At 36.6% G+C, this 27,446-nt stretch overlaps 1 protein-coding gene across 1 annotated transcript; it reads right to left on the reverse strand.

Annotated features, from left to right (window-relative positions):
* Window positions 1–27,446, reverse strand: LOC145780217 (uncharacterized). The gene is made up of 16 exons (XM_082591920.1): window positions 27,400–27,446; window positions 21,487–21,568; window positions 10,034–10,190; window positions 9,407–9,490; window positions 8,686–8,965; window positions 8,084–8,261; window positions 6,962–7,151; window positions 6,737–6,792; window positions 6,513–6,663; window positions 5,530–5,678; window positions 5,246–5,353; window positions 4,938–5,024; window positions 4,514–4,614; window positions 3,877–4,164; window positions 3,183–3,324; window positions 1–2,885 (listed from the first exon to the last, which is right to left on the reverse strand). The coding sequence occupies exons 1-16, from the start codon at window positions 27,417–27,419 to the stop codon at window positions 1,368–1,370; spliced, it is 3,591 nt and encodes a 1,196-aa protein (XP_082448046.1). The 5' UTR covers window positions 27,420–27,446; the 3' UTR covers window positions 1–1,367.

Here is a 27,446-nt window from a genome sequence, read left to right on the forward strand (position 1 = left end):
CAAACTTCATGATCATGTTTAATAAGCGTTGAAAACGAACTAACAGTGGAACAGCAAACAAAAACTTAAAAAGCGCACTATTTGTTTTTTTCGTTTCCAACAATAAAAAGATAAAACAAAAACGTTCGGGAGCGGGAAGAAAAGACGCAGCATCTGCTGGTGTTCTACAGATTCGCCTTTTTTTTATTTGAAATCCAGACCATTTGGTAATAAAATAACAAGCAAAATCTACAGTCTCGCTGTCATTTTAAAATTACAGAAAAAAACATTTGTGATACTAAGATATAAATATACAATTGCCTTACTCTGTTGCTCATTGCGCTGTGACATTACCAAGTGCTTATCACGTAAAACTGTGTTGTATCTTGAAATCCAATAAACTTTTCAACTATTTTTTCAACTCTCCACACTTTGTAGTGAGAAATAGAGAGACGAGAGACACGGCGACAGTTTTAGTCTTGGTATCGCATTGACACATTTTAGTGTTGTTCAAGTTTCATAATCAAATTTGTAGGATACTGTTTATTTCGTACTTACTTTACACGTTGGATATGGTTGTTGATTTTATTACTGATCAATGGAATAGTTTGCAACTACCGTAATTAAAAGTATCCTCTCGACAGGCGTAATAAGCAACCAGCGTTACCGTATTGCAGGGATAGCTCATATCCGCCCCGATAGCTCAATTGGTTAGCGCGTCACTTCTGGAACGAAGATACTTCAAGATCAAGCGGCGCTGGTTCGACTCTCGGGGTGTGCGCTTGAGCAACGCACGTTAAGGACTGCTCTCCATTCAGCGGCATCTAATGGATGGAATAGTTCCCCGGCAACAAGACTTCAACAATCGGAAACTTCACTCTGTCAATCTCGGTGACCGGCCCTGCGTCAGTGATTCAAAGCCTCTACAAGTATGCGAAACTGCCAGGATTAAGCTCTGCAAGAAACTTTCCCAGTCCGAGGATAAAGATTTAATCAATCAATCAATCAATCAATAGCAGTCTGCTATTATTTTTTAGAAAAGCAGCTTTTTCCTTGTCGTATTGGCAAGTCTAATGGAGGGATTGTTTGGATAGATCACAAATCATCATCGTCATCGGGTTTTGTTTTTTAACGGGCTAGTTTTGCGAGGCATTTCTATACTCGTAGGAATTTCTACAAAAATGTTGCTAAGAAAATTTCATTGTCTATTGACACAACAATTGTTTGAATTAAACTTTAAATTGTATGTAAGCATCCTTATCTATTTCACAATATTCTTTTCTAAACAAAACAGTTTACCAGCGCGAATGTAAAAATCCATCGCAGCAGCGTTGCGGGAAAGAAAACGTACAATTGCACAATGCACAGTGATAAAATTGGACTTCATCTCAAACGAGCGTTTCGGGCAAATGTTGCTTGTCTTTCACCACGGCATGCCATGATAAGTGCCCTTTGTTGGTTGCTGATTGCAATCCGTTTTTCTTTTTGGAAGAATAGTGACGACCGCGTGGTTTTGAGTCATTCAAACTCAAATCAGTCTTACCAAGCAAGCCTGACGACGTCCAGCGAGAGCCAGGTACTTGATTTAATTTTTCAGCCAGAGCTGAATCGTCTTTGCTATAGCGACGTACCAGTGAGGCAACATTAGTTTTTTGTGTTCGTAGTCCGTTTGTTTCGGAGTTTATCTTGTCACTTTCTTCACAGCGAGTTGAGCCTGGTTTGGATCCTTTATGAGCTCGTTTTCTAGCCATGGCCAGGACAACTCCTTCTTCATTGTGCTGTTGAACAATTGTTGGTTCAAGAGACTCAGTTTTTGTATTTTTGTTTACCTGGTTTAAATCAGCACTAGTTCCTTCGGCCATCATGCTTTCAGAAATCAAGCTCTTTAGTGGACTGGATATTGGTAACGGACCATACTGCCGTTGGATGCGCGGGCTTAAGCCCTTTGGCATACGTTTTCGAGGTAACGGTTTAGGCCCTTCTTCTTTTTTAGAAGACATTGTTTCTACAGGAGTGTCATTTTCAGCTGAATGCTTCAATCTGTTCGAAGAAGTACTTCCTATATCAAAGTCGGGACTCAAAACAGCGTTAATAGCTGAAACTGTGGATGGACGAAGTTGCAGTAATTGATTTTCCGTATCAGCAACGCAGCTTGGACTGTCGCTATTGTTGTTATTATTATTGTTTTGGTTATCAGCGGTGGGAATTTCTACGCGCACATTCATACGAGATTTAAATTTGCGACTGCGGACTCTGGAAGTTTTTTCAACGACCGTATGTTCACTTTGATGAGTTGATGAAGACTTATGTCCGTTTTGCATCAGTTGGGCATTGTTTGTTTTCAAGTTGTTTTTATTTGAATCATTTGGTATTGAAAGATCCTCTTGCTCAATGTCACTGTTCCTTTGTACTTTCTGGTCAATGCTCGCAGATGACAGAGGATCACTATTTATTGACTTTAAGTCACTGTATACGTCGGGGCCTAGCTTGGTTTGCGTATGGAGACTAAATCCACCACGACGTTTCACTCGGTCTTCTGAAACATTGGTAGGGACATTACTTCTAGCTGCAGCAGATTTATTTGAATCTGATAAATCTGTGACTCGCACAGCTTGGTCTTTCATAACGTACACTTTGTGTTCTGTACATTGCGCTTGTTCAAAATCTTCCCCTTTTATTTCAACGGCTTGCTGCAAGATTGATTGATCGTTTGTGTTGTCACAGCATTCATCGCTACAGCGAAATTCGTATATAACGGGTACTAGCGGATGTCTTTTCACGTTGTCTTTGCGGCCAATAATTTGCAGCAGGTCGTCGTCAGTGAAAGACATTGATCTGTTCTTTGTAATCTCTGACATCGATGACGATTCTACAAATTCACTTCTGTCTCCAGGGTTTCCTCCAACCTTTAAAATTAATTCAATTTTTAATTAACTTATGGTAACAGCTGTAGACCTACGTTGTTCAAACAAACAAGTATTGGGCTACTGTGCATTAAAAGTAATACAGTAGATTCTTGATGTTTTTAGCATAAACCAACAATATCAAAAATCGTTGACGCAGACGATATCTGTAAGTTAAATAGCTTAAATAAATAGCTTACAATTGACACAGCTTTAAAATCAAACAAAAATATTTAAAGTATGAAACAAGGCGGAAGATTGAACCAGGAAACATCTTTTATTGTGAAGCACTTTACTTACATGTTCTGAGATTTCCAAGCCAACTTTATCATTAGTCTCATCAATATCATCCAATCCACTGCTGCTACTGCTGTCGCATTCATCAATATCAGACCAATCGGTGAGCGGCCGTGACTGTTGTTGAACTTTCTTGAAAATCGGCCTAAAACATGATGTTCTTAGCAACATGTGAAGCACGTGGGTTTTTAAGAAGATTAGGGTACAGTTTGCAACGTGAAATCTAATTAATGCTAAATGGATAAAGTCATCAAGATATGAGTCAGAAAACATGAAAAAACTTTTAATAAAATCGATATTTTGAACGTGGGCTTGATACTCTCGTTACTCATTACAGCGTTTGAACGATTGTAGCTGAGGTGGCAGAAATATCAAGATGGATTTTTTGCCCAGTTTTTCATTCAACTGTGACACCATAAGTTTTGAAACTGACTGAAACAAAAGCAAAAAATTTTTGATTTATTATTATTTGCATGCATTGGTGACTACTAATGTTCTGTTAAATCGCGTAAAGTCGTGATTAACTGTATTTTTTGCTATTGCAATGAGGTCAAACGTTGCTTGCGTTATAGGTGGATTTTTAGATTACACATGAACTACTGGAAAGCTATTTTTATAGCAACAAAATTGTATAAATGACACAGATAATCAAAAGCAAAAAGATTAGAAAACTCTATTCAAATCATAAGTTTTTCACCTCTTAAACTTTAACTTTCCCTTCTCTCGTTTCTCTTCTTTTTCTGACACAAGAACATGACCAGTGGCTTGTTGGTAGCTCAACCTCATAGCTGAATACACTCGCGGAGCATCGTCATCAGCAGCTTGATGAGTTTCTTGCGACGAGCTAGCGTCTTCTTGGTTGGGCAGGCAATCAACAGGAGGATCGGTGTAATCAGGTGTTGAGTATGGGCTAACGCTCTCGCTTTCTTGATCAAAACTTTTTGAACTATTTGGGGCAGCAGTTTCGAGAGCACGAGACTTTTCCCTAAATAAAAATCATTGATATTACAGACAAGTTTGTAGCTGAAAACAACGTTACTCGTAGTTGGCAACATGAATCAAATTACAAATCACGAGTTATCTCGTGCATTGGTTGTCGACGAGTTTATTGAAGGCTGCAATCTCAAAGCAACTTGTATACCACTTCAGCGTCTTTAACAATGACAAGGATCGCTGTAATGGCCTATGAAAAGTTGGTACAGAGAAAACATCTTGCGTGACTCAGGCTCAAACATGAACCGAAACAAAATAGTGGCCGAAATAATAATAGTTTTTTTTTTTCAAAATTTTCGTTAGCGGTCCAGCACGTTGGTACTTATATAAACTTTTTTTACCTCATGTGATTGGCTGCTTTTCTGCGAAGTAAGAAATCCACAGCTTCAGGATCAGTTTCTTTCAAAACTCGCAACATTTCGTGATGTTCCTCTTTTGGAACCTGACAATTAAGTTTATGTGAGCATGGCCTACCGTTTGCAGTCTAGCAAATGTGTGTTGCAAATGACTGTGACCGAGCAGGTTGGATATTTACAACGCATTCAAATTAAGTTCTTTTTGTGAATTTTATCAAAACTAGAAAAAAACATGTATCAATACATGAATTATATATAAAATGTAAAATGTAATAAAAAATAAAATATAAAATGTAATAAAAAATATTTATAACAAACTAAGGTGCTACATAATTATCTAATATCTATTTTATGTGAGAGTTTTGAAATGGACAAAATAAGTATGAACATTTTTAAATAATAAACGTACTTGAAAGAGTTGCACTTGATTGGTGATTAAATCCTCCACGATTTTGATCACCGAAGAGCTTTCTTCTGGTTTTTCTAAGATTGGAGCCTTGTGCCAATAAAATATAGATTCAACTAACATAAATTGTAAAACAAAATTGTGGTTTAAAATTAAAAAATAAGATAAAATATCATAAAAAAAACAAATGATCTCTGAGATCTGTGGGTAAAATGCATAAAATCGTTGGTTAATATTTACAAACGTTAGTCGTGGAAATAAAATTTCTAACATTTTTATGTTAAAATATGAGATTTTTGAAGAGAACTCACTTGATAGTGATTGTCATTGCTTTGTTGGGACGTTTTTTTGAGTCGATGCATGATATTGGGACCAAATATCATCGCCAAGTTGCTGATGTTCATTTTATTTCCGGGTACCTGTTGATAAAAACTTGAACGTCATTTAATCGTTTTGCAAAACTTCTTAAACTGCAAAATATGGGGTCTCTTTGATAGTAAGCAGCTTTAATCTTTACAATAACATTGGCACAACCGAGTTATTTAACGCGTAAAACAAATAGGTTTGTGCAAAATTCACGACATAAAAATCTTACTTTGCCTCCAGATCGGTCGAAGCTGGTTTCAGAGTGCGCAGCAACAATAGCAAGAAAATTTAGAAGAGTGTGCAAAGTGTCTCGGTTGGAAAGGGGCAAAAGCCACAACAAATAACGGAGGCAGGAAATACGCTCATGCTTTGAAAGTTCTAAACATTGGGAAAAAAGATTTAGATTCTGGAGAATTAGGAATAGCGAGTATAGAAACACGAGAAATGCAATTAAGTGATCGTTGGAGTGTATCAATATCTTCAGCAAACTATTACAACAATCCATGGCTACCTGGAGATGCGGCCTGATTTGTCACATTTTGCAGATTTTGATTACAGCTACTGCTATTGTTTGACTGACATTTTCTAAGATTTTTTTACTTTTTGGTGTTTTCTTATGATATAAAAGCTATTTGCTGCCTTGGGGAAGCAATAGCAAATGAGAAAAAGTAAGTTGAAAAACGCTGAATCAGACTGATATTGAAAAATTAATAGTCTGACTAAAATCTTCGAAATCGAATTTTCTTTGTTTTTCAACATCTTTCAAAATCTATTGTGTCATCTGGGGAAAACAGTAAGGAAAGCGTAAAAATATAATTTTTAGAAAGACTTATTTAAACAGTCGCCCAAAGTTAGCAAAATCTGGAAATTTTTGCAAAATGTGACAAATCAGGCCGTATCTTTAGGTAGTCATGCAACAATCTCAGATCCAATCCAACTTGCGTAATTGCAGTGCGTATACTTTTGTAGCATTTTTCTATTTGTTATAGCAGTTACTTTACTTTTGGTTTGACAGAGAATTTTTTTTATTATAGACCAACTACTGCATAGAAATACAAAAGCAAACATCACGCAGAATTTCATAATATCTTAATTTAAGACGGAAAACATCATCTTTGAACTTTGTTGGAAGTAATAACTGAGACTTTTGTGAAACAATTTCATTTTCAGCTTACAAACAGTTATGATGACCATAAATTCACATTTACTCACTGGCAGTTTGTATGAATGCTGGGTATAGTTCCCGGGTAAGCAGAGCCTCAGGCAAATCTCTGAAAAACTCCTTTAACAACGCAGCGACATCGTGTGGATTATAGTCTTCGTCTATCGTTACATCCATTCCTCCATCAAACTCTTCACGCAGCTGTAAAGGACACGTTTTAATGTTTGGCAGCTGAATGAAGTGAAAACCAGGGATACTAAAATCAATTACTTACCTGCTTTACTCGTTTTTTTGAGCCAGCAATCCGAAATATCCCGGTGACGTCAAGACCTAGGGAGAAAGTAATCCAGATCATGAATAATTAATGTTTGCATAAAAAAAAATTAAATATACATTAAATGTGAAAACAAGCGCAGCCATCAAATGCTTCAACCAAATATAAATAAATCACAACACAGAACTTTGGCCCATTACTCAGCGAAATACGTTGAACTTTTACCGTATTTTTTGATATGATCGCAACATTTTTGCACGACATATGGTACAGAGGGCATGGAAGGTGGCAGCAAAGAGCGCTTTTTTTCTTTCCGCTGGCTGGTTGTGGTTCCGGAAACTGACAAAGATAATGCCTCCAACAGCTGAGATTGGTAAGGGTCGATCTCGTTTATTGAATTAGCGGCAATTGCACCCTGTAACATGAAGAAAAATGTGTAATTTTAATTGAATGCAAATAGCCGAACGACAAGTTTGAAAATAGAAAATGGAGAACTAAATCAAATAGATGTTGACCAAGATGAAATAAATTAGTTAGAGCTGAGGTAGGCAAAGTGGAAAGTAAGTAAGGGAATTGTCCCTTTCGTTTTTGAATAACAAAGTCGAGTTAGATACAAGTCTACACGCATCAAGAATGTCTAATAACATTATTTTATGACATAGCAATTATTCGGCTGAAGAAACTTCATAAACCTCTTCACGGTTGCCAAACAAAAGTGTATTGGTTACTAGCCTCACTTAGCAAGTTACTTAAAAGCATTTTAGGGCTTTTAAATTACAAGCTTGTAAGAAAAACATAGTCTGTTGCTAATGATAAATTATATTGTGCGGATTTACAATCGCAAGTTTCAGCGACTTATACACGGAAACGTTAAAAAGAAGCCTTATATGTCACGTGTAGAAAGCAGTTTAATTAACCACAATACAGGCCGAAAAACGTTTATTTCGCCACGAGACTCTAATCGTTATTAAATCGATTGATAAATGCGCTTGTTTCAAATCAACTTCAATTTATGATCTTGTCGTCAAAGGAGGAGCTCGTTTGGTGTTGTCTTGGTACCTTTTCCTCCTTCAAAAACAAGTTTTATTGTTCTGAAAGCATTCATGGAAGTGTTCTCATCTTTTAAAAGCAGTTTTGAAAAATGAACTTTTGGAGATTTGGACTTAAATTTTTGTATAAGTAAACTAAGTGTAGGCTACTTTTTCCTAATTTGTAGGCTGAAGTAGGCCATGTCACAAATTCCTGGCCAGCAGAATTAATTTAACTTTTTTCTGCAAATTCAGACCGATGTTTTAAAAACCATGTGTCGTAATTAGTAGCAGGAAAAAAAATTCAAAAATATCTTACTCTGCGCCTAAGAGGTTGAGCTGCTGTGGATGAATTAGATTTTGCCGAAGTTGGCGTTTGTGCTTGATTTGGGCTGTCATTTTCTTTTCCGTTTGTGGTGCTGAAGACGTTGTCCGCACCGGCCACATCTACATTGTTAACATATTCGTTCGTGCTCAGGTTTTCAGAAGATGCAGTTCTGTAAATAAAGCAATAAAAAAGAACATTATATAAATTATCACTCCGAAAAAAGTAGGCAAATACTGTCATGGTAAATCAAGTAATAGGTTTATGTAATCACTTTTAATATTATACTAACCATGATAAATCTTTCAAGGAAGTTAAAATCGTTTGATTACTTTTGTTTGTCAAACCTCTAGAAAACGTTTTACGTACGAAATTGCAAACATTACTAAATATTCTTTGTCAAATCAAAACTTTATCTATTGCAAATAAATTAAAAGTAGGCTACACGTTGTACTTGTGTGATAAAATTGTCATTGTTGTTGTCATATAACTTAAACAGCAAATATGACTGTAATCTCAGCCTATATAATACAAAATACGTCAACAAAACATGCACTGAAAATCAAAGTAGCAAACATTATGACACTGTTACTGACTTTGTTATAGGTCTCAGTGCTTGAGTATTTTCTCTTAATGGGTTGAACTGAGAAAGTTGCTGAGGAGAAGTGTGAATGCTTGAAGAACTGCCCGAACAGCTGCTGGTGTTGCTCGATAAACTGGAACCAGCACCAGCTGCGGTGGCTACTGCTGGGTCAGTGTTTGCCTCTTGTGACTGGTAATCAAGTGGTGTGGCAAACGATGCCGACTTTTGAAGACGAAGAAGTTGATCGTTTTCAACGACGTTGACAAGAGGGATGCCAAATACGTGCTCGTAATCTTAAAATAGCAAAAAAAAAATTAGATTTATTACGACTTTTACAACGCTTAGCTAAAAATAGGTTTATCACCGACTACAATTGTAGCCATTTAAACTAACTTTAGTAAACACAAATTCACTGAATAATGCAGTAGTGTGATCTTTGCTTAACTTTGAGTTAACGTAAAATGACTAATAAACTTCATCATGAGGCTGGTGTTGAACAAATCATTACCTCACAACGCCATATTGGCTGAACATCAAACTCGTTAACTCCCGAAACGTTTAGTAAACGCAATGTTAATTGTTAATATCTTTAGAAAATATATCTGCTAAAATAATATTGCTAATTTTGAGCAATAGCTTACACACCAAGGTGTTGGATGGCAAGTAGATGCTATAGCCTATTGATAGCAATTAGCAACATTAGGTCTAATATTGCTTTACATTTTCTCACTTACTCTTGTCTTTATTTTTATCTTTTAACGAAAGGACTCCATATTTTTTCTTCAACGAAATTTTTCGATTTAAGATTTTTGATTCATCTAAATAGCATAAAAGAGGTCTTTCATTAAATGAAATTTGAAATTGTTTTCTCTATAAGTTATTCTTATTCACAATGGAAGGTTTATAAAAAAAATTGGTTTTAGAAGTGCCAAAAAAGCGGTAATACAGTACGGTACTGCGAAAGAGACTGAAGCAAAACATCTTTTTACACAAACATGTGGAGAACAGTGCACAACATAAGAGATTGCATAAAAATCTAACAAAAACAAATTTAGGTGTTGATTTGGCATTCGTATTGCCCAAGGTGCAACAATTTTCTACGTCAACCGACACTGTCTGCTTTGTAAAGCGCTGAGGAGCAACGCATTCTGCGATGGATACAGCGCTATATAAAAATTAACATTATTATTATTATTATCATTAAAATGCATGAACTTGTGAATGATTTCTTTTAAAACTTCCTGCTCGCGTTCCAAGAAAATAAGAAGGCTGATGAGTGATGACAACAACAAACAAATACTTTTGCAGTAAAAGTTTGACACAGCAATCTACAAAATAAGATCTTAATTTAAGTTCAATACCTTTGGGGACAATAATAGTAACACCGAGTTCAGCGTCGTGTAAATGGTTGAGAGAAACTTTTTGGAGTGCGTCACTTTCCAACTCGGACAAGCTTTGGAGTCGAGTGCTGCCAAGCTCTACTCGTTTCCCACTCATATTTCCCCATGTACAGTCTCCCTGAAACAAAAACGAGCTTCAAAGCGTTGTCGTAAATAAAAAATCAATAGTTAATTCTCAGAACTATTCTGAGCCAATGCGTTTTGCCTTGCAAATGCGCTTGCTAGGATGTGAGCAAGTCAACATAGCAGTCACATGATTCAAATAATCAATACACAAAAGGGTATGCAAAGTGCTTGTACGTATTTATGACATTGTGTTTTGCTAAAAACGCAATTCTAGAACTTTCTCGCATTTTAAGGACGCATGTTTTTGTTTAAATGAACTTTCATTTTGCTAATGCGGAGCTTGCAATTCCTGTTAAGTAGGCTACAATGAATCATAAAAAAGCTTTTGTGCAATTAAATATGCTATGTCCAGTTGTCCACTCCGACACAGGGCCGGACTTAGCTGATGGGGGTCCGGGGCACTTTTAGATCGGGGGGCCCCCGTGCAAAAAATTTTACGGCGCGAAAAACCACCTCTACGTCTACAGTAGCATTAATCCAGCACTGCACAGCATTTTGCAGAAACTTCGAAGGCTAAAAGAAAAAAAATAGCACAAAATTACATTTTTTCTACGTAGGGGGGCCCGGGGCACCTGCACCCTCTACCCCCCTCCCCTAAATCCGGGCCTGCTCCGACAAGGTAAGCTACAGAATTGTAGATATCAAACGACAATCTCAAAGTTTCAAGTGGTATTTTCTTACCATATCCTCATGAAGCAGAGCTGCGTTAGCCACAACTGGCCTGCATAACATTTCTAAACTGACAATCAACTGTCCTTTAATCATGTTCAACAAAATTTCACGACATACCACGAGTTAACATTAGCAAACTAACAACAAAAATAAAACAAAATCGATTTTTAGGTTAGGCCCGCTCATTTACAAAAAATTTGCCAAATTATAGTGCAACATTGACGTTTCTGGCGTTATAACCGTTTTCTACATCTCATCGCATTCGCATGTTACTCAGCAACCACCTACACAACACTTCTCTGCCTTGTGTGGCACAATTTTCCAATGCATACCCTACCACTATTTTGAAAAGACAAAATTGCTTCTCAAACTTGCTTTCTGTCAGAATATATATTCAAATTCATGGTACTCGTATAAGAATCGTTTTATAGTTCCGAAAACAAAAACTATGATCAAGATGGTTTGTCACAATTAGGTGTGAGAAATGTTGAACTTTCAATAGAAATAAACGTTAGAAATAGTTCTTCTTGCCCTTCCTTGAATTGCAAAGCCAGGTGCTTGTTTACGGATGAGTTAAGCATAGAAAGAAAATTAACATTCGCAAAATATTAAAAATGCGCTGTTACAGCTTCGGTTTTTAAACATCTTTTGTCTTTGCATTTAAACTTATTCTATGCAACTTGCAATTCAACTAAAAGCTTTGCAATCTAGTGTAGTAGTTCTGAGTTTAAAACGTTTTATAGCTGATTTATCTAGATCTTTGCTGCATTGACCAATCTCTTTTTTGTTGTCATGCCTCACAAACTCCAAACGTGATGCCAAACCGTGCTACTGCGTGAAGCACTGTATTTACTTTGTGTCACATACGCCAATTTTAATAACTTGGCAGCAGCTTTGCTGAAGTCACTCTGATCAGAAAGTCCAGTGCTTGAGATAAACTGCTTTGACATTACGAAAAATTTCGCAAAATCGATCCACCGATAGCTTGCGGAAAGATTAATGCATTGCTACCAACTAGATGGCAGAACGATACAAGCCAATCCAGCAAAAGCTTTAAGGAAAGTGGGTTCTTATTTGCGAAAAAGTAAATTGTAAAACCTCAAAACTGTGCTTTTACTTTTAATTAAAAGCTAAACAGACTAATTTATCTAGATAAAAGCTAGAAAAGAAAATAGACAAAAAATACAGATCTTTTATAACTTTTTGCAACACATGACGTGGCAGAATATAACAAACTAAGCACGTAATCTTTTAAAGCTAAAACTTAACCCCTTAGGATTTTCCTAATAAACAACCTAACTCAGAGTCCATAGCGCACTGGCCCATGTGCAACATGTGGCACATGACGTAATTTTTGAACCTCCAAAACTACTGTACTTCAACTTTTCTTTTTGTTTCACTTCGACTACAGTAGGCTACTCACTACTCATTCAATTTTCTTAAACTTCTTTATTTTAAATCTTCTTGGGCAATAGATCATCTCTGTTACCAATTAAAAGTGTGTAGTATTTCTCGTTGTGACATTTCAATAATTCTCGTTTGGTCTACACTTTCAAAAACGGATCAATCAAAAGGGCGTACTATTCAGTGTGGCAGCTTTTGCATTCGACACACTTGCTTCCCGATTGCGTTAGCATGGCCTCCAGGCTCCAGCAACCACGCGTGTCTCCTTGCAGGACCCGATTGCACACTGAACTCACTTCAGAAGGAGGAGAGATGCTCAGCATACATCATCAGCTTACTTGTTATGCGACTTAAAGGGATACTAAAGGAAAAACCTGACTTGGCGATTTTCCACGTTCTTTCTGTTTAACATGCTACCATAAAACGATTTTCAATAAAATTTTGCCCCATTGCGGTCTGATCAGTATTCCGCGCGTGCTTTTGTCAGAGCTTTCAAACTGGAAATGGGCATGAGCAGCGAAGCGTGCGACTGTACAGCCTACGTCACTATAGACTAGCAATCAACTGATTGCGCAAAAGTTGTTACTGTGGGCGATTTAACTGTAGGCTATGTAGGCCTATGTATGTACGTCAAAACATCAGATTTCAACATCAAAACATCACACAGTTTGCTCAAAACATCAGATCTGATGTTACAACATCAGATAACGTGGCTTTTGTAATTGCTGTAGATAGTGACGTAATTCTCGAGCAGTTTTCCACTTTTTGGTCATTTAAAAAAAATAAAAAATAAATGAAACATTGGACTTTGGGCCTTGCCAGTGCCATTGAAAACAAATTTTATTCGGTAATTTTTTTTGAAATGTATTCTTGAATGTTCAGTTTACGCATTTTAATGCTTAATTCCCGTTTGAAAATTTCATTTAGTAGGCCTAAAGACAAAGAAAAATGGTGTCGCAGTTTTGGAAAGCATAAAAGTAGGAAACACTAAATTTGAGTTTTTTTTTTATGCACATAATGTACATTTTTGATGAATCCTTTGTCACTTCACAGTTCACACGATTGCGAATTTCTGATGAAGTCTAGCCAACTACTGAAATCCGTAGTTTTTTTTATCTGATGCCAAATCAATGTTGAAAAGACGATTTTTTTTCATCTGTACATGTTGAGTAGCTTGATGTGATACTTCCATCACCAACTTTTAAGTCTATCTAATTTTAACTCATTGGTGGCGCAACTTTACAGTTGATTTGTTGAAGGAAGCACTATAAAGCAAATGGAGTGAAAGTAAAACTGAAGACGCAGGCACACGAAACCAAGTTTTATGTTTAGTGCACATTGTTGTTGAGAAACTTTTGAAAAGTGGTCTGTATTTTCGTTCAACTGTTCAACTGAAGCTTAATTCAAGCTTTGTGTAGCTTTTGCACTATTTCTGTGGAGTGTTGCAACTTGCACTACCCGGTATAGTTTCAACATAGTTTACCAATGTGAAATATATTTAAAAACTGGCTAAAAAACAACGAGTTTCAAGAGTGAAAACCCCCAACGAAACTACCACTACCACTACTTTTGTAGAAAGCAAGCGTTGGTTAATGCCAAGCAAACAGTAGGATTAAACGAAGACAAAAACAAGAAAAGCCATTTTCATGTCCACCTTCCGACATGTCATGTATCTCACTAGACGTAATTGAGCGCTTTCGATACTGGATGGGCGCCGAAGTGTCGGTCAGACGCTCTCATTCCTCGGCCACACAAACGACAGACCATTTCTAAAGTTACGCATTAGGCTCATACCACACTACGATATTGAAGGGACATCAATGTGTTTATGCTATATACAGTATATCTAAGCTATAAACGTTTGAATCATGACCATAAAAAAGTTTTACAGAAATAAAGAAGACATTTTATAACGAAATACATTTTTTAGCAATTTAGAATAAAACTTACCCTCACAGGTACCCTAAGTACTTCAAAATAACTTTATTTATCAACATATCCCAGGGATAGTTAATCACAATATTTACTGCTCCTGAGGAGAGACTACCTCATAACAGTGAAAAATAGGCTATATAATCAAAGCTACGGTATAACACATGGCTGAAGTTTTAGTGTTTCTAGCCATTTTTGACTCCCACTGTCGATAACTAATTTTCACTTTGTTTCTTCATTAAATCTCATAGTTATTTGGTTTACGTAGCATGCTGTATCACAGAAACGTATGTTTCGGGTCAAGCTGAATAATAGCCAAGCAGAAGCTAAGGTTAAACAATGCTATTATGCTCCAGAAACATCATGTAGGCTAAGTCTTTGCCATTTATAATGATTGCTATAAGGCCAAAAAAGTTTAAGTTTCAACCAAAAGCCACTCACTCTCCGAACGATATTTGCTCTGAAAACATAGATACCTTTCAGCTTTGAGTTATGACGTTAGTTCAAAGAGAATGGGGCGTTGATCGTCAAATAAGCCGCAAATCTGTTTTTTTAGTGTTCAGATTATTAAATCTCTAGCCGATGAACATTTCGTATCGAGCTTTTGGAAAACTTAAGCAAACATTTGTGGTAAATATCTTCATTCAATAGAAAATGACAATAGCCAAAAGTAATCCCATGTACCTCATCTCAATACATTGGAAGTGATCACAACACCTTCCCACCAGAACCCAATTTGATGATTAGCCAATGTCATAATGAAAACAATCATATGTTTGGTTTTGAAGACAGTTGCGAAGACATTTTGCATATTTAAATAAATACTTTATTATCACACACAGTTATTTTCAATTTTGTAATAATCTTGACATTGCCATTGGCATTGAAGAAAGGTTTCAAAACGCAGCATTAGCGTGAAATTGTTCGACAACTATTTAATTTGTAACCAGCATTAAAACAACGTATCTTGGCATTAGTGTCACCTAACACTGGCTGCTTAGGCCACGTAAGGTTTGTTTGCGGATGGAAGAGTATGGTAACTTATACTAGAACTACAGTAGCACAGGTCAACATCAAAGCCATAAACAAAATTGTTGATGTTTTACGCCCGTTTAACAACCAGTTAGTAACAAACAACAATTGATTTGGACTCGAAAGAGGTTGAGACAGGTTTTGTTTTTCCTAAACCAAGAAAAACCACAGGATCTATTAGCATCATATTTAATCCGAAGGCACAGGTTAAACGTCGTTTACATCCGTGGAGTTTTAATTTGAGATTAAAATAACTTGTGACGTATGAACATAAATGACAATTAATCCTAACACTTTTGGTGTCATCTGAATTTTATGAGTAATACTCGAGGCACAACTATTTTTTTCAAAATTGCGACCTCAAATTCATTTTTTATTATAAAAGTGTGTTTTTTGGAGAAAGCATCATCATTATCAGACAAAGCCTTTGTGTAAGATGCTTCCAAAACACGAAGCGTTTATTAAAGGTTTCAAAGTTTTCTGTCAATCGGCAGTGTTTTTGCTTTCACATCAAACAGAGCTTTTTTCTTTAGCATACTATCGAGCATTGCTCCAGCTAGACTGCGCAGCGAAAATCATGTACGCAGTCTCATTTTACAAGTCACATTAACTGAAGATCATCAATACGGCACAGTGAACGGAAAAGGAACTGGAGTGGGCCGTTTCAATAGGCTTCACCGACTCGCCTTAACCTTTGTGGTTCATTGTCAGAAATCTCTGGTCACGCATCCTTATAACCATACGTCAACGTATCCTCTCAACATAACAATCCTCAACATAACCATATGTCACGTATCCTTATACTATATGCCAACGGATTTATGCAGGTTAAATTGCACGCACACACAACATAACCTTGCTAAAAGTTGGTGTAGAATCAGTGGCGTAGCTAGGGAATGTGCCGCCCGGGGCGGATTCAGATTTTGCCGCCCCTTCAAGAAAAAGCATGTGAAAATAAAATGCGTTTTTTTATCAGATTATAATCAAAATCAAAAATCGTAGTCTGAAAGTGCCGCCCCCAGTCGTGCCGCCCGGGGCGGTCCCCCCCCCCGCAGCTACGCCACTGAGTAGAATTAAACCATCATTTAGATAGGTGCAGTCTACAGCCACGCACCTTACTAATGCACATTACACCTTCCTGCACACTACCGTGTGGGCCAAAAGGTTTAACAACCAAACACAACCAAAAGATTACCGGAGTAGCGACAGTTGATATTGGGAACCAGTTATCTTTGCCACGGCATGTCAGGTACTCTGTGTTGCGACTGAAGAGCGGCCATTTCACATGTTTCGTTTCACACGCAAGGTGCGGATGTGGATGAGGCTGTCGTTTCCAGTGAAGCATGACCGCAACCATCAACCTGACTTGCTTCAAGTTTGACCTCCATCTTCTGTCTTGTCTTAGATGTTCTTTTGCTATTCCTTGAGGTGTCGACATGGTAGAACTATTTTGTCCAGATTGGTTTATTCAAAATGTGTCGTCTCGTAACCGTAGTGATCGACATCAACAACGACATTGTATAAGTTTTTATAAGGACCTATATTAAATCCTTCCGTCAATGTGCTGCACATGCGTGTTGCATTCTTTAATTTGTTGATTAATTCCGGATTTTTTTTGCTTGCTATCACTACCGTTTTGAATAACCGCTTCGTTGTTAAAACGGAAATTTTATTTTGCCACACTTTTCTCACTTTGCCTTGCTTTTGATTTCGGATATCATCATGTCCTTATTGTTAAACCGCGTTACTTTTTTCTCTTTTTTTTCTTTTAAAGCTTGTCACAAGACAAAAAATCGACAATTGAACTCAATAATCATGGTGCAGTTGATCTGATCTGTTTCCAAAATCGATATGTAGTATTTGTGAGGGGAGGAAGTGAGGTACAACCAGTGACAAGAATTGGAAGGGAAGTGCATAGAGATTCAAGTCCCGTGAGAAAACACAAGAAAGTGCGTTTCTAGAATGGAAGTGGTACACAGCACTGCACAACCTCATTGGCGTTTTCAAAAGTAATTTCGTTACGAATAGGTCATCCGGTTTAAGGCGATCAACAAAATTGTGAAGTCGCAGATCGATAACAATAGTTTTAAACTAACAGCTTGAGAAAAGTGGAGCTGTGTTAGAGAGTTTTCTTTCTGAACCGTGGTTTATGTTTCGAACAAGATTTCTACCGTTCTTTTTGAAGATTTAGATTAAGTGGACGGGAAGGGAGCCAATCTACGTGTCCACCTTCATGCATGCCTTTAATTATTTTGCCAAAGACACAGCCGCATGCTCTTGAGCGGTATCGAACCGGCGCCCTTTCGAGTGTCGTTGCAGGGTTCTCACCACTCGGCAATGCAGCTGTGACATTACATGACAGCTTTTATAACCAAAGGCGAATAACCGGACGGTGTTGTCATGAGGGGTGGATCAAAATAAACTTTAAGGGCGGTTATATATTCATTCCTACATATTAATTGGGGGATTCAATTTTGTAAAAGGAAATTACGTTTGTTTTGATTTCAATAAAGATATAATCTATTTCGAAACTATTTATAATTTAGATTTATTATTTTTAAGTTCCTTAGAAGTTGAACGGTAATAAAAAAAACTGCAACGCACTATCAGAATTTAACTCCTCAATTTCAAAATGTTTTGTATGGTTTTTGCAAGTGTAAATGTCATTCAAACTCTTACCCATCCATAACTAAAACTTGATTGGTTACATGAAGGTTTTTGCTGGGTAATCCTCTTGTTTCTTATCCAGTAGTGCTTCTTAACTTCTTCGAGTGATTTGCTGTGAGTGGTACACGATGCTGTTGGCTTAGTAGAGCGAAAATGTACATCACGGATTCTCATAAGCCTTGCCGATTTTGTTTTTTTGATTCCAATTGCATTAAAACTGTTCTTAGAAAAGTTCGAGTTTGTTGAACTAGTTCTTTGATTGCGCCGCCAACTTTTGTAGTTGTAGCTAGTAGATTTTTCTTTAGTCAATAAATTGCAGTTATCTTGTATTTTCTGTTGAAAGCTTTCGCCACTTGACCCTTGAATGCATATTTCATCAGTTACACAATTTTCCGAAAGAATAATGTCATTGTCTTTCGATGTAGTACGAGAAACTATGCGGCCTTTACGACAAGATGTTCTTGAGCGAGATGCAACTACATCCGTGTTTCCAACATGTTTTTCACACTTTGGGTTAGATATTGTTTTACTTCTAGACGAAGAGTAGGCTCGACGCCTCGACATTGGTCGACGAACCACAGTAGCAGGGTATCGTGGACCGCATTTTTTAGTAGTTTTGTGGTGATCCTTTGTACATGTCTCAGCGCAATGAAACTCTGAGTCCCGAATTGTGAAACACTGGTGGTGGTTTTCTTCGCTTGACAATTTTGCTATAATCGCACTCGCATCATCATCTAATAATGAGTTACTGGTGGTAGAAGAGAAATAGAAAGTTGATTGTGATGGAGACCATGATAGGGGGTCGCTATGAACAGTATCGGTTTCGGTGATTTTGTTCTTTTGTTCCTTGCTTGATTTCAAAGAACCATTTTTTGTAGATATTTTTGGGCTGTGAGTAAAAAAATCAGTTAACTTCTTGTGCGGTTGTTTATCTAAATGCGTTTCACCCTGCTTCAAGATAGCTCCTGGAAGAGATACTGTGGAGAGCTTCGTGCGTTTGTCGCTTGTGCTGCTGGTCATCACTCTGGGGCTTTCCGACCATCTCCTGTCAAACTTTGCATCAACTTTATCGCCATTGTGTGGTGGCCGAAGTTTATAAAACTTTTTCTTCAAGAACTGTGGAACTAGATTTCCTGCTTTGTCATTTCTTGCTTGCTTTTTTGACACTGACATTTTAAAGATCAATTTCGTTTCTCCTTGAACAAAATAACTGCAAAGCAACACGCATATTAAAGTTTGTATAGTAAAAATTCTAAAAACAAACTTAAAAAGACATTTCTGATTTGTCTGAATTTGTAAACGTTGTGGATTTTTCACCTGCTACACTGCTGATCTGTTGCACATGTTGTTGATTGCATAGGTCTGCATCCATATTGCAGCTTTGGAAACTAAAACACTGCAAATAGCAGCAGTTGGCAAACTATATTTTTGTTGTTGAAAAACGTCATTTCTCAGCAATTTGCTTGCATCAAACTACAGCTTTGTGCAATTCTCTCAGCTGTTTTATTGTTTTCAAGGATTTTTTACCTCATCAGCCATCAGATTGTCTCATGGTAGACATTCATGGTTTATTATACGGTCACCATGCCTTCTCACACATTTTATTGCCCGTTTCTTGATATAAAACTGTTTTACTGCAATTCTCTGTGATGACTGAAAGCGTCTGAACTGAATTCACTAGTTGTTTTTACCATTGCCAAAACAAGTTCATGGCGTAAAAGCTGTTTCGGCGAGTTGTTTCCTTTCATTAGTAGCTTTGGCTACAAACGGTTTCAGCTTAAACGCATTAAAATTGCCTGAAGCTAGAATGCGGATAACTCATTAATGTCCTAATACTTGTTGTAATGGAGCTTATCTTCCGATCAAGTCAAAACATCAATAACTTATAAAGTAACAAGATCTTTCACTAGTCCATGAACACCTAAGGACGTGAAATAATGCAAAAAGGATGCTTTTGTATCGTAAAAATCTTTATGCATTATTGTATGTTTCCTTGCACAGGAAGGCCTTTGCAGATACAGATTCATGACGTGCTAAATTTAGCGAACTTCATCTTTTACTTTTCACCCACTAATTGAGGAAATAGTTGGGTTTGTATTGCTTTGCTATTAAATGTCGGATGCTATTCTATGGACTTATATGTACTTTTGTACCCACTTTCTGTTGCAATTGCAACAGATCTGACTTTCTCATATCTTTGTAGACGCATGCACACGTTTGTATTGAAGTTCAGTAGATGGACTTCCTCAGAATGTATTATCTTGTAGACTATTGGTAATTTTTAACTGGTGTTTTACAGACCATGGTCCCAGGTGTTCTACAAAAAATCACCTCCACTCTCAGGGGAAGGATGCATGCCTGTTATACGGTGAGGCGCCATTACTCATTTGCTGTTTCAAGTGAAGTAAATCTGCTTAAACTTAGCCTAAGCCTGATTGTAGACTAATAGTTTATGCTACAATTTACCTTTTGCACAAACAGCAAAACCGGTCCAAGTATGAAATTGAAAAAAAAATCAATAAACTTTAGTTTAGTAGACTGAAGCTATATTGTTTTTCTACAAGGCTATATAAAATTCATTTAGTTTGATTTGGACTTCCACAAGATTTTTAATACAAAAAGTGTTCCGTGACGCAAATATGATTAAAACCTTGTATGAGAATAAGACTCTGTTCTATGCTTTAAGGATTGTAGCCTAATGTTAATATAGTCTATATCTGTTGGGCAAACTTTTTTTATCATCACAAAAAGAACTAAGTTAGTATTAGCAAAAACGTTTTCCTATTTCGAATTTCCTTCAAGTACTACTTGCAATAGCCACTCAAACATAAAGCTCTCAAAATACCGTAAGGTTGGAGATACCCAAAAAAACGATACACCATTACACTACCATACTACCTACACTGCACCACATACTACAGCTACCATACTACACTGCCAAATTCCTAATAAGGTATATAACCAACAATTCATTATTAAATTATCATCTTCCCAAAGAAACGTTTTTATTAACTTCCTCTTTGACGTCAAATCAATGTAAAATGAATGGTTTGTTGCCTGAAACAATTCTATCCATTAGTTTGCTGCAATCAATAAAATTTAGCACTAATTTTGATGAGCTGTCTTGAACATCAAGGAGTATTGCGGTGGTAAAATGTATGACGAGAAGGGGTCAAAATCCATTGCTGACATAAGCGGCTGTGTACAATATCAATATGTTTACAAAATACTGTTAGAGATTAGGTTACTATGACTGCATGGGATATGAACAAATAAATCAAGATTAATGAAAGGTGAAGTACGTCCGTTTAACTTTGAGAAAGCTGCTATGACAACTACAAACTGAACTTACAAAACAAGCAAACATAGCCTTCTACAGCTTTCATTACGACTTTCGTGGGATATCTTCACAAACGCAGCTGTGATTAGTTATTAAACCTCTAAAAATAAAACCAATTCAGTTTGTTTTTATTTCTACCATCACTGAGACAACAATCCTTGCCACAACAGAGCAGATGTGTAGAAAATGGCAGATAAAGTTTACTTTGATTTAAAAATAATGCTTTTACCCAGCGACTTACCGTTGGTGCCCATGTCCTCTCCGCCATTTCGTCTGCGTCATGAATGGTAACGGAAGTTGATTTTTTGAGCGTTTTTCGTAGTCTGAAATAAACAGAAACTCGTCACTTGCAGTCACGTGTTACGTACATTTGGGTTAAGCCTGGAAAAGCAGTGATATGGTTGAAATTCGAGCTAATGCCTTCTCGAGAGTGAGACGAAGGCTGTGTGCGACATGGCGCCATGACACAGAAACAAGAACGACGTTGATCGAAATCACATTTCATTCAGTTTTTAAAGAGAAAATATTTTCCTTCAAAATCTTCTTCTTCGATAAACCTGGTTTCTGTAAATTTTGAAATAAAAATCATTTTCAATAAATTGTCTAATCAACGTGCCGCACAGTCACGCAAACCCAATTATTTCGTCAATGCGACGTTTGTATTTTCTGACAAATGGCAAATTATTCTTTCATCTCTTTAACCAAACTTTTCACAGGAATTACGACAAGTTTGGTTTCAAAAACTTGAAGATGTTTGATTTGGAATCTTTATCCTCGGACTTACAAAACCTTGATAGGTTATTACTGGTAGTTTTGCATTCTTGTAAAGGCTCTTGACGCAAGGCCGGTTACCGAGATTGACAGAGTGAAGTTTTCCGATTGTGGAAATGTTGTTACAAGGAATTATTCCACCCATTAGGTGCCGCTGAATGAAGAGCAGTCCTAAAATGCGTTGCTCAAGCGCACACCCCGAGAGTCGAACCAGCGCCGCTTGATCTTGAAGCTTTCTTTGTTCACAAAGTTACGCGCTAACCAACTGAGCTATCGCGGCAGGTGCACAATTGCACATCTAATGAAGCTGGCCTTAATGCCAAGTCGTGTTTTTGAGTATGAAAGAAACAAGCTCGGGGTTAGAACTAACGAATGCCACCCTTTCTTTCAAGTCAATATCTTCCAAACTTGGCACAAACCGCAAGTCATTACCATACAATGTGCGCCACCTGCTGACTACCTTACTCAACCATTAAACTTAACAGATGACGCTGCATCACTCGATGAGTATATAATCACGACTAGTCCATATATAATTGTGCTATACAGTAGCTTCATACTGTCCCTATTTCATATGTATGAAAAATAGTCTTACAGTATAATCGTTTATGTACATGAACTTATGAAAAAAAAGGTAAACGTCTGTTTTACACAAACGTAACTCTAAACTGTTTAGTAGAGGCAAATTCCTCTAAATAACTCATAAACTGTTTGACCAACTATACCAAACAAGTGAAACAACGATTCTGTAAGAATGATATCTAACGAAAACGTAATTTTAGCAAGACTATTAGTCCATTTTTCATCTTGAAAGAAGTCACCTTTTCTTGTGCGACACTGTTCTGTGTTTTGCAATGCTGTAACATAACATGACAAACTACAAAATATCTTTCAAAAAGCCTCTCTCTTTCGAACCAGCTACATCTCGGTTTTGTGAACCTTGCATTTGATCAAGCCTGAATTACCTTGAATTGCCTTGCAACAACAGCTACAGTTTGCATTCAATCAGGTACCAGCGAGTGCTTAACAAAAGAGCTGTTGTTTTATGAAAACAAATCTCATTTGCTCGAACAAAAAAAAATGTTGATGTCGTAGCAAATTGTTTTTACATCTTACTTAGATGCGCTCTGTTTTCGTTCGGTTAACATCAATTTGCGTTTGTTGGCAAAAAGTAAAATACTTACTTTTATTAAACTCTGTTCGTAGGCAATATAGACATCACGTGACCGAAGTAGCCTAGAATGAATATAGTTCGAAACCGTGATTACCTCACCAGTGGCTGTGATCAAACGTGACACATGACAGCAGAAGTTAAGAAACTTGTAGACCAACACTAATAATAACTTTGTCAACGATACGCTCGCCAGTTATTTTCCATTTTCTGAGATCTTATGCCTCACAGTTAAAAGTTCGCAATCTTTGATTTTTGTTTCTTGAGGTTATGCGACTTATGAGATATAGAATAGCAGATCTGAAAAGGGGGTGGTCGGTCACGGTTGCTCCACCAAACCAAATTTGAAAAAAAAAACAACATTTTCTTCAATAAAAAAATCGCTTGTCCAGTTTGTTTGCTCAACTCCATAAAATTAATTTATTTTGGCAGTTTATGATGGTGAATAATGAATATGTTTTAAGCTAACAGTTACAAAACTTTGTAAGCTTACAGAGTTCTGTAGCAGTTGCGGAACTTTGTAAGCTAACAGTTAAATAAAAATGTTCCTGCGAGAATTGGAGTAAAAGGTAATGCATCTTACATCAATAAGTACAAGCACTATGTTAATTAGTATGAATACCCAGCAAGTTACAATTAGGCTGCTGTGTCGAATAACCTTTTTTTGCTTGAACTTGGAAAATTATATTCCTTGAAATTACACAAAAATTTTCACCTGGGTGCAAATTTCTCAAATAGGAAGTCCGAAGGTTGCAACTGTCTTGCTGCTTTTATTCAGTAAAGTTGGGACACACCACAAAGAATTTTTTATTAGGCTAACTATGCAAAAATGTTAAACGTACAATTCTGCAGTGAAAAACTTTTTACAATGGAGTATTACTGAAATGTGCACGCATGGGTGCATTCATGGTGCATTGCATGTTGAAAGTAGCACTTTCGTGCACTTGAAGCTTTTTATAAAACACTTTCTCCTTTTTGTTTTATAGTTATATTCATTAAGCCTATTAACCATGACAACTTACTGTAGCAACAGTTTGGCTGAAAAAACGTTTTGCAAACAAACGGCAAATATGCTGAACAACTGTTAAATTTTTACTATATAAAATATAAGATTTAAACACGTTTAACAAAAGTCCAGCTTAATAACTTACTAGGCTCTTCATACTGATTCATTGGCAACAAAACAAATACTTTTCACTGTTTTCAATGTCACCTAAAATATCTCTGACTTGTAGATCAGCATTTATATGACTTGTCTGTCACTTGCGGATCAACTTGAAGCTTTTTAAAAAAATACCTTTGATGCAAACCTCATGATAAAGGTCACTTAATAATCACATCATTTAGCCAGCATGGATAGCAGAAAGTGGTCATTAAGAAATATAATCATACGTTTAGTTATAGTTTGATAATTTTTGTATTTTCTAACATGACTTTGCAGCACGCACTGCCAGTTATTAGTTGACCTAGCCAAATGCTTGCCTTTTTTTCGTTCAGCAAAATCACAATATTCTTACTAGCTTCGTCCATTCAAAATCTTGTCAGAGTGACTTCTTTCCTATATCAATAAAACTATATCTCCTTGCAGCCTCTTCTGGTCAAGTGGTCAATTGAACGTCATGTGCCTGAATTCCTAACTATAGATGTAAAAGGAACAAACACAAAGTGTTGAGAGTAGAAATATATTTATAAACTTCACATTGAAAGCAAAACAGAAGGCTTTCGATTTCTTTTCCGTTCACATTGCGGTGATGTTGCTTTATCTTTTTTTTCAAATAAATCTTTCTGTATTAAAAGAAACTTCTATTACATCGATCGATATCAAGTCAAGCAAAATCATCTGCACTGCACTAAAATTCTCAAAAAAAGCTAGCTGAAAAACTTTACTACTCTAGCCTCAAAACTTAAAAGGTATGCACATGTTAGTAAGTACAGTGTACAATGCTGCAAAAAGTTGAAGATTTTGTATTCTTTGGCTCATCTACGCAAGTATGGTGATAAATGTACACCAACTTGCCAGCAAGAAACCATAAATTTGTTATCTGCTAAAATTTGCTGAGTTTGGTGCAATTGTCGTTGGTAAATCTTGACTGAGCGATGATTAAAAACATTATTGTGTTGAATGACTAAATTAATGAGACAAGATTTCAAGCCCGCTCGCAAACCATTCGTATAGGCAAGCATGCCATTACGACACGCAGCTTCAATAAAACTATAATCTAAATTTAAATGTCAGGGCTGTAGCTTTAATCACGACATCGCAATTTGGCTAAAATGCAATAAATGAGTGATTTATATTATAATGCCACTTGATTTTATAAAATGATGAGAAAACATGCTTAGAGCTTGTTCCATTAGGCTACAATAGTCACTATAATGTGCTACAAAAATATGGATAAAGCATATCTTACTGGTGCGGTCATGTGTAAGTGACTTGTTCTCACCTGTTACGATACAAAGATAAAATTAATCAAAAAAATTTTGTTTAAAACAATTTGATTTAAAAAAATGCTAAAAATATCCCACTACAGTCTGCACTATGTAGAATGACTTGGGCTATGATTGTCACAACACACCCGTTCATTACAAAATTGTAATTGGGTAAGAACTCCAACGGATGGAACGTTCTATTTTTCGTTAAAGCAGCGCAATAAGCTTACTGTCATGAAACTACAGTCATAGAGTGTTATTTTAACTTGGGGTCCTCGAATTTATCCAGCTTGAATTTGCTCTCTTATCTTTAATAAGAGGAATAGAAGGTTGAAAGCAAACAACATTATCAGTATTGCGCTACGTTGCACAAACGGTATGCTGGTGTAGTGTAGGTGAAGGATATCATCAAACGAAAATAAGTCAAAACTCAGATGTTAAATATCTGCACTGTACATAAAAATTGTAAACGATTTTCAAATATTGGCTTCAGATCTTATTCAATACGATTTTATTCAGTACTTATTCATATTGTAATCATACACAATGACGTAACTAATATGCAAGCTAGAAGGGCAGTATAGCAGGCCACTTGAAAGAGACTCTGCACTTTCGTGAATAGGTTATACCACATTGTGATGCAAAACTTAAACATATTTGTATGATTTGCTTTCCATGTGGCAATTTGGTTAGCCTTCTGTCCTACGTCAGCCACACCACAGGTCATGCATCTCACTATTAGAAACATTGTACACTAAATTTAATCGCCGCATACAAAGCCTGAGTATCCGGTGGGCAAGACCACAAGTCGAGATTACAAGCAGCTCAGCAATGCGCTCGAAAATGCAATCACGTTGAGTGCCCACAATTCAGATTGAATGGAGTCGATAAATCTGCCGAATTACTGCTCAATAACTCAACGAACGTGAACACAAATAATCACCTCCAGTAGTGTATCACGTTATTTAAGCAACGAGCTGTAATGGGAGATATCTAGCTAACGTAACCAAACGTTATTTGCTTTGTATTCATACTCCCAAGCACTTTTTAATTTACTTATATCAAACGTTTTTTAACAAATTTTAAACGTTTTTTTCAACAGTTTTCGTTTTTAAATCAAATCCTTTTTCTTGGTGTTCATTTGTGCTGCAGTTCTCTGCTATGTATGGTCGTCAACCGTTCACACAAATAAGTCGAATTTTTGGGGCAGTAATTCTTTTTAAGAGAAACTACAACCATTTGAGAAAATGTTTAATGAGGCATGTCACTTTGTACAGTTTCGGTAATCTTGCCGAAGACTTGGGGGAACAGATGCCCGTTGCAAAATTCATTGTGACACCACACTTGCAAAACAATAACTGCTGTTAGTAAATTTTTACCCCAGAGATTAGGTTATTTAGTCTGTTCACATTGATTCAACACATTCAAACGTTAACCCAATGCAAAAAAATCTGATTTACTGGTTGAATAGAGGCTGCTGATTAATATCCTATCTGCAACGTAGTTCACGTGCACAGATTTGAACTGGACGTTATTACCTATTATAACAACGTTATAAGTAACCCATGTTATCAACATATGAAATCAAGTTGCCAAAATCTACATTAGACAGTAGGATAAGAAAAAAAAGTAGCAAAATTAGCGAAAAGAGAAACGTATCAAAAAAACGTTGGGAACCATTCGTTACCAACTAGTCTTGAAATATAAAAACTCTTGTACTCGAGTAACGTTAAAAAAATATTGCAAACACTAAAAAAAATAAAAATCAACAAAAGTACTTACTTGTTTTTCTTTGTTATCATGGTTGCTAATTTGGCAATGGAATCCAA

The sequence above is a fragment of the Aplidium turbinatum genome, chromosome 11, assembly GCF_918807975.1.
Source record: "Aplidium turbinatum chromosome 11, kaAplTurb1.1, whole genome shotgun sequence".
Classification (NCBI taxonomy): domain Eukaryota; kingdom Metazoa; phylum Chordata; class Ascidiacea; order Aplousobranchia; family Polyclinidae; genus Aplidium; species Aplidium turbinatum.